We start from the raw sequence: 15400 nt of genomic DNA, 5'->3' as shown, positions 1-15400 counted from the left end.
CAGGTAGAACAGAACAGGTTTAAATACCCCTAGACAGTATGGATAATGATCAGGTATGGATAATGACAGAACAGAACAGGTTTAAATACCCCTAGACAGTATGGATAATGACCAGGTAGAACAGAACAGATTTAAATACCCCTAGACAGTATGGATAATGATCAGGTAGAACAGATTTAAATACCCCTAGACAGTATGGATAATGATCAGGTAGAACAGATTTAAATACCCCTAGACAGTATGGATAATGACCAGGTAGAACAGATTTAAATACCCCTAGACAGTATGGATAATGACCAGGTAGAACAGATTTAAATACCCCTAGACAGTATGGATAATGACCAGGTAGAACAGAACAGATTTAAATACCCCTAGACAGTATGGATAATGACCAGGCAGAACAGATTTAAATACCCCTAGACAGTATGGATAATGACCAGGTAGAACAGAACAGATTTAAATACCCCTAGACAGTATGGATAATGACCAGGTAGAACAGATTTAAATACCCCTAGACAGTATGGATAATGACCAGGCAGACATATTTAAATACCCCTAGACAGTATGGATAATGACCAGGTAGAACAGAACAGATTTAAATACCCCTAGACAGTATGGATAATGACCAGGCAGAACAGAACAGGTTTAAATACCCCTAGACAGTATGGATAATGACCAGGCAGAACAGATTTAAATACCCCTAGACAGTATGGATAATGACCAGGTAGAACAGATTTAAATACCCCTAGACAGTATGGATAATGACCAGGCAGAACAGAACAGGTTTAAATACCCCTAGACAGTATGGATAATGACCAGGCAGAACAGGTTTAAATACCCCTAGACAGTATGGATAATGATCAGGTAGAACAGATTTAAATACCCCTAGACAGTATGGATAATGACCAGGTAGAACAGATTTAAATACCCCTAGACAGTATGGATAATGACCAGGTAGAACAGATTTAAATACCCCTAGACAGTATGGATAATGACCAGGCAGAACAGATTTAAATACCCCTAGACAGTATGGATAATGACCAGACAGTATGGATAATGACAGAAACAGATTTAAATACCCCTAGACAGTATGGATAATGATCAGGCAGAACAGAACAGATTTAAATACCCCTAGACAGTATGGATAATGACCAGGCAGAACATATTTAAATACCCCTAGACAGTATATAAAGGGTGTACCAGGTCCCAGTAGCTGCGTCCTCTGGGGAAATACTCCAGGTTGACCCGTATGGATCCAATGAGAGGTGTGTTAGAGAGTCTCCTCCCCAGGGATCAGTCTCCACAGACTGGGTTCCAGCTGGAGAACCAGCAGGCACGCATGGTCCCCTCTCACCACCTAGACAGACAACATGACCAGCTTCATCACCACCAGAACAACTAGCTTCATCACCACCTAGAACAGAACAACATGACCAGCTTCATCACCACCTGACCAGACAACAGACCAGCTTCATCACCACCAGAACAACTAGCTTCATCACCACCTAGACAGACAACATGACCAGCTTCATCACCACCAGAACAACTGGATATCACCACCTAGACAACAACATGACCAGCTTCATCACCACCTAGACAGACAATATGACCAGGTTCATCACCACCAGAACAACTTTCATCACCACCTAGACAGACAACATGACCAGCTTCATCACCACCAGAACAACTATGGATAATCACCACCTAGAACAGACACATGACCAGCTTGGATCACCACCAGAACAACTAGCTTCATCACCACCTAGACAGACAACATGACCATCTTCATCACCACCTAGACAGACAACATGACCAGCTTCATCACCACCTAGACAGACAACATGACCAGCTTCATCACTACCAGAACAACTAGCTTCATCACCACCTAGACAGACAACATGACCAGCTTCATCACCACCTAGACAGACAACATGACCAGCTTCATCACCACCTAGACAGACAACACAACCAGCTCCATCACCACCTGACAGACAACAGACCATCTTCATCACCACCTAGACAGACAACATGACCATCTTCATCACCACCTAGACAGACAACATGACCAGCTTCATCACCACCAGAACAACTAGCTTCATCACCACCTAGACAGACACAACATGACCAGCTTCATCACCACCAGAACAACCCCTAGACTTCATCACCACCTAGACAGACAACATGACCAGCTTCATCACCACCAGAACAACTGGATCATCACCACCTAGACAGACAACATGACCATCTTCATCACCACCTAGACAGACAACATGACCAGCTTCATCACCACCTAGACAGACAACACAACCAGCTTCATCACCACCTAGACAGACAACATGACCATCTTCATCACCACCTAGACAGACAACATGACCATTTTCATCACCACCTAAAGACAACATGACCAGGATCATCACCACCTAGAACAGACAAACAACCAGCAGTCATCACCACCTAGACAGACAACATGAACAGCTTCATCACCACCTAGACAGACAACATGACCATCTTCATCACCACCTAGAACAGACAACATGACCAGCTTCATCACCACCTAGACAGACAATAATGACCAGCTTCATCACCACCTAGACAGACAAATGACCAGACTTGGATCACCACCAGAACAGAACTAGCTTCATCACAACCTAGACAGACAATAATGACCAGGTTCAGACCACCAGAACAACTAGCTTCATCACCACCTAGACAGACATAATGACCAGGTAGACAGAACAGACAACATGACCAGCTTCATCACCACCTAGACAGACAACATGACCAGCTTCATCACCACCTAGACCCCTAGACAGTATGGAGACACATGACCAGCTTCATCACCACCTAGACAGACAACATGACCAGCTTCATCACCACCTAGACAGACAACATGACCAGCTTCATCACCACCTAGACAGACACATGACCAGGTTCATCACCACCAGAACAACTAAATTCATCACCACCTAGACAGACAACATGACCAGCTTCATCACCACCAGAACAACTTTAAATCATCACCACCTAGACAGACACAACACCAGCTTCATCACCACCTAGACAGACACATGACCAGCTTCATCACCACCAGAACAACTAGCTTCAATCACCACCTAGACAGACACATGACCAGCTTCATCACCACCTACAGACACAGAACAGATTTAAATACCAGCTTCATCACCACCTAGACAGACAACATGACCAGCTTCATCACCACCTAGACAGACACATGACCAGCTTAATGACATCACCACCTAGAAAGACACATGACCAAATGACCATCACCACCAGAACAACTAAATCACCACCTAGACAGACAACATGACCATCTTCATCACCACCTAGACAGACAACATGACCATCTTCATCACCACCTAGACAGACAACATGACCATCTTCATCACCACCTAGACAGACAACATGACCAGCTTCATCACCACCAGAACAACTAAATACTTCATCACCACCTGGACAGACACATGACCAGCTTCATCACCACCAGAACAACTAGCTTCATCACCACCTAGACAGACAACATGACCAGCTTCATCACTACCAGAACAACTAGCTTCATCACCACCTAGACAGACAACATGACCAAATCACCACCTAGACAGACAAATGACCAGCTTCATCACCACCTAGACAGACAACACAACCAGCTTCATCACCACCTAGACAGACAACATGACCATCTTCATCACCACCTAGACAGAAACATGACCATCTTCATCACCACCTAGACAGACAACATGACCAGCTTCATCACCACCTAGACAGACAACACAACCAGCTTCATCACCACCTAGACAGACAACATGACCAGCTTCATCACCACCTAGACAGACAACATGAACAGATGACCATCTTCATCACCACCTAGACAGACAACAGAACAGCTTCATCACCACCTAGACAGACATGGATAAGCTTCATCACCACAGAACAGACAAATGACAGTTGGATCACCACCAGAACAGAACTAGCTTCATCACAACCTAGACAGACAATGGATAATGACCAGCTTCATCACCACCAGAACAACTAGCTTCATCACCACCTAGACAGACATAATGACCAGCTTCATCACCACCTAGACAGACAACATGACCAGCTTCATCACCACCTAGACAGACAACATGACCAGCTTCATCACCACCTAGACAGACAACATGACCAGCTTCATCACCACCTAGACAGACACATGACCAGCTAATCACCACCAGAACAACAGATTCAAATCACCACCTAGACAGACAACATGACCAGCTTCATCACCACCAGAACAACTACCTTCATCACCACCTAGACAGACACAACATGACCAGCTTCATCACCACCTAGACAGACACATGACCAGCTTCATCACCACAGAACAACTAAATACCATCACCACCTAGACAGACACATGACCAGCTTCATCACCACCTACAGACACATACCAGACCAGCTTCATCACCACCTAGACAGACAACATGACCAGCTTCATCACCACCTAGACAGACATATGACCAGCTTCATCACCACCTTTAAAGACACATGACCAGTTGGATCACCACCAGAACAACTAGCTTCATCACCACCTAGACAGACAACATGACCATCTTCATCACCACCTAGACAGACAACATGACCATCTTCATCACCACCTGACAGACAACACAAACAGCTTCATCACCACCTAGACAGACACATGACTAGCTTCATCACCACCTAGACAGACAACATGACCAGCTTCATCACCACCTAGACAGACACATGACCAGCTTCATCACCACCTACACAGACAACATGACCAGCTTCATCACCACCTAGACAGACAACACAACCAGCTTCATCACCACCTAGACAGACAATGACCATGACCAGCTTAATCACCACCTAGACAGACACATGACCAGCTTCATCACCACCAGAACAACTAGCTTCATCACCACCTAGACAGACAACATGACCAGATCACCACCAGAACAACTAGCTTCATCAACCTAGACAGACACATGACCAGCTTCATCACCACCTAGACAGTACAGACAACATGACCAGCTTCATCACCACCAGAACAACTGCTTCATCACCACCTAGACAGACAACATGACCATCTTCATCACCACCTAGACAGACAACATGACCAGCTTCATCACCACCTAGACAGACAACACAACCAGCTTCATCACCACCTAGACAGACACATGACTAGATCACCACCTAGACAGACAACATGACCAGCTTCATCACCACCTAGACAGACACATGACCAGCTTCATCACCACCTAGACAGACAACATGACCAGCTTCATCACCACCTAGAACAGACAACACAACCAGCTTCATCACCACCTAGACAGACAACATGACCAGTATGGATAATGACCATCTTCATCACCACCTAGACAGACAACATGACCAGCTTCATCACCACCTAGACAGACAACACAACCAGCTTCATCACCACCTAGACAGACACATGACTAGCTTCATCACCACCTAGACAGACAACACAGACCAGCTTCATCACCACCTAGACAGACACATGACCAATTCATCACCACCTAGACAGACAACAGATTTAAAGCTTCATCACCACCTATGACAGACAACATGACCAGCTTCATCACCACCTAGACAGACAACACAACCAGCTTAATCACCACCTAGACAGACAACATGACCAGCTTCATCACCACCTAGACAGACAGACAACACAACCAGCTTCATCACCACCTAGACAGACACAATGAACAGCTTCATCACCACCTAGACAGACAACATGACCAGCTTCATCACCACCTAGACAGACACATGACCAGCTTCATCACCACCAGTATGGATAATGACAGACAACATGACCAGCTTCATCACCACCTAGACAGACAACACAACCAGCTTCATCACCACCTAGACAGACAACATGACCAGCTTCATCACCACCTAGACAGACACATGACCAGCTTCATCACCACCAGAACAACTATTTCATCACCACCTAGACAGACAACATGACCAGCTTCATCACCACCAGAACAACTAGCTTCATCACCACCTAGACAGACAGATGACCAGATTTAATCACCACCTAGACAGACAATATGACCAGCTTCATCACCACCAGAACAACTAGCTTCATCACCACCTAGACAGACACAACATGACCAGCTTCATCACCACCTACAAGAGGCTGAGTGGATAATGACCACGTTTCAAAATATTACATTACTCCTGAATATTGATACTGTAGATCTCAGTAATATTGATACTGTGATATACCCCTAGATCTCCTGTAATATTGATACTGTAGATCTCCTGTAATATTGATACTGTAGATCTCCTGTAATATTGATACTGTAGATCTCCTGTGATATTGATACTGTAGATCTCCTGTAATATTGATACTGTAGATCTCCTGTAATATTGATACTGTGATATACTGTAGATCTCCTGTAATATTGATACTGTAGATCTCCTGTAATATTGATACTGTAGATCTCCTGTGATATTGATACTGTAGATCTCCTGTAATATTGATACTGTAGATCTCCTGTGATATTGATACTGTAGATCTCCTGTAATATTGATACTGTGATATACTGTAGATCTCCTATAATATTGATACTGTAGATCTCCTGTGATATTGATACTGTGATATACTGTAGATCTCCTGTGATATTGATACTGTGATATACTGTAGATCTCCTGTAATATTGGTAATATTGATACTGTAGATCTCCTGTAATATTGATACTGTAGATCTCCTGTGATATTGATACTGTAGATCTCCTGTGATATTGATACTGTAGATCTCCTGTGATATTGATACTGTAGATCTCCTGTGATATTGATACTGTAGATCTCCTGTAATATAGATACTGTAGATCTCCTGTGATACTGATACTGTAGATCTCCTGTGATATTGATACTGTAGATCTCCTGTGATATTGATACTGTAGATCTCCTGTGATATTGATACTGTAGATGTCCTGTGATATTGATACTGTAGATCTCCTGTAATATTGATACTGTAGATCTCCTGTGATATTGATACTGTGATATACTGTATATCTCCTGTAATATTGATACTGTAGATCTCCTGTAATATTTATACTGTAGATCTCCTGTAATATTGATACTGTGATATACTGTATATCTCCTGTAATAGTGATACTGTAGATCTCCTGTAATATTGATACTGTAGATCTCCTGTAATATTGATACTGTAGATCTCCTGTAATATTGATACTGTAGATCTCCTGTAATATTGATACTGTATATATCCTGTGATATTGATACTGTAGATCTCCTGTGATATTGATACTGTAGATCTCCTGTAATATTGATACTGTAGATCTCCTGTGATATTGATACTGTAGATCTCCTGTAATATAGATACTGTAGATCTCCTGTGATATTGATACTGTAGATCTCCTGTAATATAATACCCCTAGACTGTAGATCTCCAGTGATATAGATACTGTAGATCTCCTGTGATATTGATACTGTAGATCTCCTGTGATATTGATACTGTAGATCTCCTGTAATATTGATACTGTAGATCTCCTGTGATATTGATACTGTGATATACTGTATATCTCCTGTAATATTGATACTGTAGATCTCCTGTAATATTTATACTGTAGATCTCCTGTAATATTGATACTGTGATATATGATCTCCTGTAATAGTGATACTGTAGATCTCCTGTGATATTGATACTGTAGATCTCCTGTAATATTGATACTGTATATACTCCTGTAATATCGATACTGTGATATACTGAACAGATGTCTTGTAATATTGATACTGTAGATCTCCTGTAATATCGATACTGTGATATACTGTAGATGTCCTGTAATATTGATACTGTAGATCTCCTGTAATATCGATACTGTAGATCTCCTGTGATATTGATACTGTGATATACTGTAGATCTCCTGTAATATTGATACTGTGATATACTGTAGATCTCCTGTAATATTGACACTGTAGATCTCCTGTAATATTGGTAATATTGATACTGTAGATCTCCTGTAATATTGATACTGTAGATCTCCTGTGATATTGATACTGTAGATCTCCTGTGATATTGATACTGTAGATCTCCTGTAATATCGATACTGTAGATCTCCTGTGATATTGATACTGTAGATCTCCTGTGATATTGATACTGTAGATCTCCTGTAATATCGATACTGTAGATCTCCTGTGATATTGATACTGTAGATCTCCTGTGATATTGATACTGTAGATCTCCTGTAATATTGATACTGTAGATCTCCTGTGATATTGATACAGTAGATCTCCTGTAATATTGATACTGTAGATCTCCTGTGATATTGATACTGTAGATCTCCTGTAATATTGATACTGTAGATCTCCTGTGATATTGATACTGTAGATCTCCTGTAATATTGATACTGTAGATCTCCTGTAATATTGATACTGTAGATCTCCTGTAATATTGATACTGTAGATCTCCTGTGATATTGATACTGTAGATCTCCTGTAATATAGATACTGTAGATCTCCTGTGATATTGATACTGTAGATCTCCTGTAATATCGATACTGTGATATACTGTAGATGTCCTGTAATATTGATACTGTAGATCTCCTGTAATATCGATACTGTAGATCTCCTGTGATATTGATACTGTGATATACTGTAGATCTCCTGTAATATTGATACTGTGATATACTGTAGATCTCCTGTAATATTGACACTGTAGATCTCCTGTAATATTGGTAATATTGATACTGTAGATCTCCTGTAATATTGATACTGTAGATCTCCTGTGATATTGATACTGTAGATCTCCTGTGATATTGATACTGTAGATCTCCTGTAATATCGATACTGTAGATCTCCTGTGATATTGATACTGTAGATCTCCTGTGATATTGATACTGTAGATCTCCTGTAATATTTATACTGTAGATCTCTCTGTAATATTGATACTGTGATATTGATACTGTAGATCTCCTGTATATTGATACTGTAGATCTCCTGTAATATTGATACTGTAGATCTCCTGTGATATTGATACTGTAGATCTCCTGTAATATTGATACTGTAGATCTCCTGTAATATTGATACTGTAGATCTCCTGTAATATTGATACTGTAGATCTCCTGTGATATTGATACTGTAGATCTCCTGTAATATAGATACTGTAGATCTCCTGTGATATTGATACTGTAGATCTCCTGTAATATAGATACTGTAGATCTACTGTGATATAGATACTGTAGATCTCCTGTGATATTGATACTGTAGATCTCCTGTGATATTGATACTGTAGATCTCCTGTAATATTGATACTGTAGATCTCCTGTGATATTGATACTGTGATATACTGTATATCTCCTGTAATATTGATACTGTAGATCTCCTGTAATATTTATACTGTAGATCTCCTGTAATATTGATACTGTGATATACTGTATATCTCCTGTAATATTGATACTGTAGATCTCCTGTGATATTGATACTGTAGATCTCCTGTAATATTGATACTGTGATATACTGTAATATCGATACTGTGATATACTGTAGATGTCTTGTAATATTGATACTGTAGATCTCCTGTAATATCGATACTGTGATATACTGTAGATGTCCTGTAATATTGATACTGTAGATCTCCTGTAATATCGATACTGTAGATCTCCTGTGATATTGATACTGTAGATCTCCTGTAATATTGATACTGTGATATACTGTAGATCTCCTGTGATATTGATACTGTGATATACTGTAGATCTCCTGTAATATTGATACTGTGATATACTGTAGATCTCCTGTAATATTGACACTGTAGATCTCCTGTAATATTGGTAATATTGATACTGTAGATCTCCTGTAATATTGGTAATATTGATACTGTAGATCTCCTGTAATATTGACACTGTAGATCTCCTGTAATATTGGTAATATTGATACTGTAGATCTCCTGTAATATTGATACTGTAGATCTCCTGTAATATTGACACTGTAGATCTCCTGTAATATTGATACTGTAGATCTCCTATAATATTGATACTGTAGATCTCCTGTGATATTGATACTGTAGATCTCCTGTAATATTGATACTGTAGATCTCCTGTAATATTGATACTGTAGATCTCCTGTAATATTGATACTGTGATATACTGTAATATCGATACTGTGATATACTGTAGATGTCTTGTAATATTGATACTGTAGATCTCCTGTAATATCGATACTGTGATATACTGTAGATGTCCTGTAATATTGATACTGTAGATCTCCTGTGATATTGATACTGTAGATCTCCTGTAATATTGATACTGTGATATACTGTAGATCTCCTGTGATATTGATACTGTGATATACTGTAGATCTCCTGTAATATTGATACTGTGATATACTGTAGATCTCCTGTAATATTGACACTGTAGATCTCCTGTAATATTGGTAATATTGATACTGTAGATCTCCTGTAATATTGGTAATATTGATACTGTAGATCTCCTGTAATATTGACACTGTAGATCTCCTGTAATATTGGTAATATTGATACTGTAGATCTCCTGTAATATTGATACTGTAGATCTCCTGTAATATAGATACTGTAGATCTCCTGTGATATTGATACTGTGATATACTGTAGATCTCCTGTAATATTGATACTGTGATATACTGTATATCTCCTGTAATATAGATACTGTAGATCTCCTGTAATATAGATACTGTGATATACTGTATATCTCCTGTAATATTGGTACTGTAGATCTCCTGTAATATTGATACAGTAGATCTCCTGTAATATTGATACTGTAGATCTCCTGTAATATTGATACTGTAGATCTCCTGTGATATTGATACTGTAGATCTCCTGTAATATAGATACTGTAGATCTCCTGTGATATTGATACTGTAGATCTCCTGTAATATCGATACTGTAGATCTCCTGTGATATCGATACTGTGATATACTGTAGTTCTGATACTGATACTGCGTGTGATTCAGTGCGTGTGATTCAGTGCGTGTGATTCGGTGCGTGTGATTCAGTGCGTGTGATTCAGTGCGTGTGATTCAGTGCGTGTGATTCGGTGCGTGTGATTCGGTGCGTGTGATTCAGTGCGTGTGATTCAGTGCGTGTGATTCAGTGCGTGTGATTCAGTGCGTGTGAGTCAGTGCGTGTGATTCAGTGCGTGTGATTCAGTGCGTGTGATTCGGTGCGTGTGATTCGGTGCGTGTGATTCGGTGCGTGTGATTCGGTGCGTGTGATTCGGTGCGTGTGATTCAGTGCGTGTGATTCAGTGTGTGTGATTCAGTGCGTGTGATTCGGTGCGTGTGATTCAGTGCGTGTGATTCGGTGCGTGTGCGTGTGATTCAGTGCGTGTGATTCGGTGCGTGTCATTCAGTGCGTGTGATTCAGTACGTGTGATTCAGTGCGTGTCATTCAGTGAGTGTGATTCGGTGCGTGTGATTCGGTGCGTGTGATTCGGTGCGTGTGATTCGGTGCGTGTGATTCGGTGCGTGTGATTCGGTGCGTGTGATTCGGTGCCTGGTACCTGCAGGTCGTCGAGCAGGGACCCTCCCAGTGACATCTCTCCCAGGGGCATGTCAGGGTTTGTGCCGTGCAGGAATCCTTGTACCTCTATACAGATATCTAGAGCGAGACTCTCAGCTCTGTGGACGACCTCTGGAGCTAAAGCTGCTCTGGTTGAATAATACTGCTGGAGACGGTCCTACAGAGAGAGAGAGAGAGGTTAGAGGTCAGATATCTAGAGCGAGACTCTCAGCTCTGTGGACGACCTCTGGGACTAAAGCTGCTCTGGTTGAATAATACTGCTGGAGACGGTCCAACAGAGAGAGAGAGAGAGGTTAGAGGTCAGATATCTAGAGCTAGACTCTCAGCTCTGTGGATGACCTCTGGGACTAAAGCTGCTCTGGTTGAATAATACTGCTGGAGACGGTCCTAGAGAGAGAGAGAGAGAGAGGTTAGAGGTCAGATATCTAGAGCGAGACTCTCAGCTCTGTGGACGACCTCTGGAGCTAAAGCTGCTCTGGTTGAATAATACTGCTGGAGACGGTCCTACAGAGAGAGAGAGAGAGGTTAGAGGTCAGATATCTAGAGCGAGACTCTCAGCTCTGTGGACGACCTCTGGGACTAAAGCTGCTCTGGTTGAATAATACTGCTGGAGACGGTCCTACAGAGAGAGAGAGAGAGAGGTTAGAGGTCAGATATCTAGAGCTAGACTCTCAGCTCTGTGGATGACCTCTGGGACTAAAGCTGCTCTGGTTGAATAATACTGCTGGAGACGGTCCTACAGAGAGAGAGAGAGAGAGAGAGAGGTTAGAGGTCAGATATCTAGTGCGAGACTCTCAGCTCTGTGGACGACCTCTGGAGCTAAAGCTGCTCTGGTTGAATAATACTGCTGGAGACGGTCCTACAGAGAGAGAGAGAGGTTAGAGGTCAGATATCTAGAGCGAGACTCTCAGCTCTGTGGACGACCTCTGGAGCTAAAGCTGCTCTGGTTGAATAATACTGCTGGAGACGGTCCTACAGAGAGAGAGAGAGAGGTTAGAGGTCAGATATCTAGAGCGAGACTCTCAGCTCTGTGGACGACCTCTGGAGCTAAAGCTGCTCTGGTTGAATAATACTGCTGGAGACGGTCCTACAGAGAGAGAGAGAGAGAGGTTAGAGGTCAGATATCTAGAGCGAGACTCTCAGCTCTGTGGACGACCTCTGGGCTAAAGCTGCTCTGGTTGAATAATACTGCTGGAGACGGTCCTACAGAGAGAGAGAGAGAGGTTAGAGGTCAGATATCTAGAGCGAGACTCTCAGCTCTGTGGACGACCTCTGGGGCTAAAGCTGCTCTGGTTGAATAATACTGCTGGAGACGGTCCTACAGAGAGAGAGAGAGAGAGAGAGAGGTTAGAGGTTAGAGGTCAGATATCTAGTGCTGAGACTCTCAGCTCTGTGGACGACCTCTGGACCTCTGGAGCTAAAGCTGCTCTGGTTGAATAATACTGCTGGAGACGGTCCTACAGAGAGAGAGAGAGAGGTTAGAGGTCAGATATCTAGAGCGAGACTCTCAGCTCTGTGGACGACCTCTGGGGCTAAAGCTGCTCTGGTTGAATAATACTGCTGGAGACGGTCCTACAGAGAGAGAGAGAGAGTTAGAGGTCAGATATCTAGAGCGAGACTCTCAGCTCTGTGGACGACCTCTGGAGCTAAAGCTGCTCTGGTTGAATAATACTGCTGGAGACGGTCCTACAGAGAGAGAGAGAGAGAGGTTAGAGGTCAGATATCTAGAGCGAGACTCTCAGCTCTGTGGATGACCTCTGGAGCTAAAGCTGCTCTGGTTGAATAATACTGCTGGAGACGGTCCTACAGAGAGAGAGAGAGAGAGGTTAGAGGTCAGATATCTAGAGCGAGACTCTCAGCTCTGTGGACGACCTCTGGAGCTAAAGCTGCTCTGGTTGAATAATACTGCTGGAGACGGTCCTACAGAGAGAGAGAGAGAGTTAGAGGTCAGATATCTAGAGCGAGACTCTCAGCTCTGTGGACGACCTCTGGGACTAAAGCTGCTCTGGTTGAATAATACTGCTGGAGACGGTCCTACAGAGAGAGAGAGAGAGAGAGAGGTTAGAGGTCAGATATCTAGAGCGAGACTCTCAGCTCTGTGGACGACCTCTGGAGCTAAAGCTGCTCTGGTTGAATAATACTGCTGGAGACGGTCCTACAGAGAGAGAGAGAGAGAGGTTAGAGGTCAGATATCTAGAGCGAGACTCTCAGCTCTGTGGACGACCTCTGGGACTAAAGCTGCTCTGGTTGAATAATACTGCTGGAGACGGTCCTACAGAGAGAGAGAGAGAGGTTAGAGGTCAGATATCTAGAGCGAGACTCTCAGCTCTGTGGAATAATACTGACCTCTGGGACTAAAGCTGCTCTGGTTGAATAATACTGCTGGAGACGGTCCTACAGAGAGAGAGAGAGAGGTTAGAGGTCAGATATCTAGAGCGAGACTCTCAGCTCTGTGGACGACCTCTGGGGCTAAAGCTGCTCTGGTTGAATAATACTGCTGGAGACGGTCCTTCAGAGAGAGAGAGAGAGAGAGAGAGAGGTTAGAGGTCAGATATCTAGAGCGAGACTCTCAGCTCTGTGGACGACCTCTGGAGCTAAAGCTGCTCTGGTTGAATAATACTGCTGGAGACGGTCCTACAGAGAGAGAGAGAGAGAGAGAGAGGTTAGAGGTCAGATATCTAGAGCTAGACTCTCAGCTCTGTGGACGACCTCTGGTCAACAGGGCAGCTGAATCAAGCGCACCTGCCGCCAACAGGGCAGCTGAATCAAGCGCACCTGCCGCCAACAGGGCAGCTGAATCAAGCGCACCTGCCGCTAACAGGGCAGCTGAATCAAGCGCACCTGCCGCCAACAGGGCAGCTGAATCAAGCGCACCTGCCGCCAACAGGGCAGCTGAATCAAGCGCACCCGCCAGCCAACAGGGCCCTTCAGAGAGAGAGAGGTTAGAGCAGCTGAATCAAGCGCACCTGCCGCCAACAGGGCAGCTGAATCAAGCGCACCTGCCGCCAACAGGGCAGCTGAATCAAGCGCACCTGCCGCCAACAGGGCAGCTGAATCAAGCGCACCTGACGCCAACAGACTAATTAAATAATAGGAGCCTAGGGCCTCATCTTTTCTCCAGAAGTGTTTGGTGATCCACTAGGAATGCCTTGTAGATGGCCCAGTGGATGAAAACCGACAGGTTGGTGATCCACTAGGAATGCCTTGAAGATGGCCCAGTGGATGAAAACCGACAGGTTGGTGATCCACTAGGAATGCCTTGAAGATGGCCCAGTGGATGAAAACCGACAGGTTGGTGATCCACTAGGAATGCCTTGTAGATGGGCCAGTGGATGAAATGGTTGGTGATCCACTAGGAATGCCTTGAAGATGGGCCAGTGGATGAAAACCGACAGGTTGGTGATCCACTAGGAATGCCTTGAAGATGGGCCAGTGGATGAAATGGTTGGTGATCCACTAGGAATGCCTTGTAGATGGGCCAGTGGATGAAATGGTTGGTGATCCACTAGGAATGCCTTGAAGATGGCCCAGTGGATGAAATGGTTGGTGATCCACTAGGAATGCCTTGAAGATGGCCCAGTGGATGAAATGGTTGGTGATCCACTAGGAATGCCTTGTAGATGGGCCAGTGGATGAAATGGTTGGTGATCCACTAGGAATGCCTTGTAGATGGGCCAGTGGATGAAAACCGACAGGTTGGTGATCCACTAGGAATGCCTTGAAGATGGGCCAGTGGATGAAATGGTTGGTGATCCACTAGGAATGCCTTGAAGATGGCCCAGTGGATGAAAACCGACAGGTTGGTGATCCACTAGGAATGCCTTGAAGATGGGCCAGTGGATG

General features: G+C 43.3%; 1 protein-coding gene across 1 annotated transcript in view; it reads right to left on the bottom strand.

The window, feature by feature from the left end:
* Positions 1 to 15400, bottom strand: part of mief2 (mitochondrial elongation factor 2) — a 52485-nt gene that overhangs the window by 12325 nt on the left and 24760 nt on the right. The window contains 3 exon segments of the mRNA XM_065000819.1: positions 1205 to 1252; positions 1254 to 1357; positions 11538 to 11714. Coding sequence (XP_064856891.1) covers positions 1205 to 1252; positions 1254 to 1357; positions 11538 to 11714 — 329 coding nt within the window.

The sequence above is a fragment of the Oncorhynchus nerka genome, linkage group LG15 (genome assembly GCF_034236695.1).
Source record: "Oncorhynchus nerka isolate Pitt River linkage group LG15, Oner_Uvic_2.0, whole genome shotgun sequence".
NCBI lineage: Eukaryota > Metazoa > Chordata > Actinopteri > Salmoniformes > Salmonidae > Oncorhynchus > Oncorhynchus nerka.
This window is presented reverse-complemented; position numbering and strand designations above follow the sequence as displayed.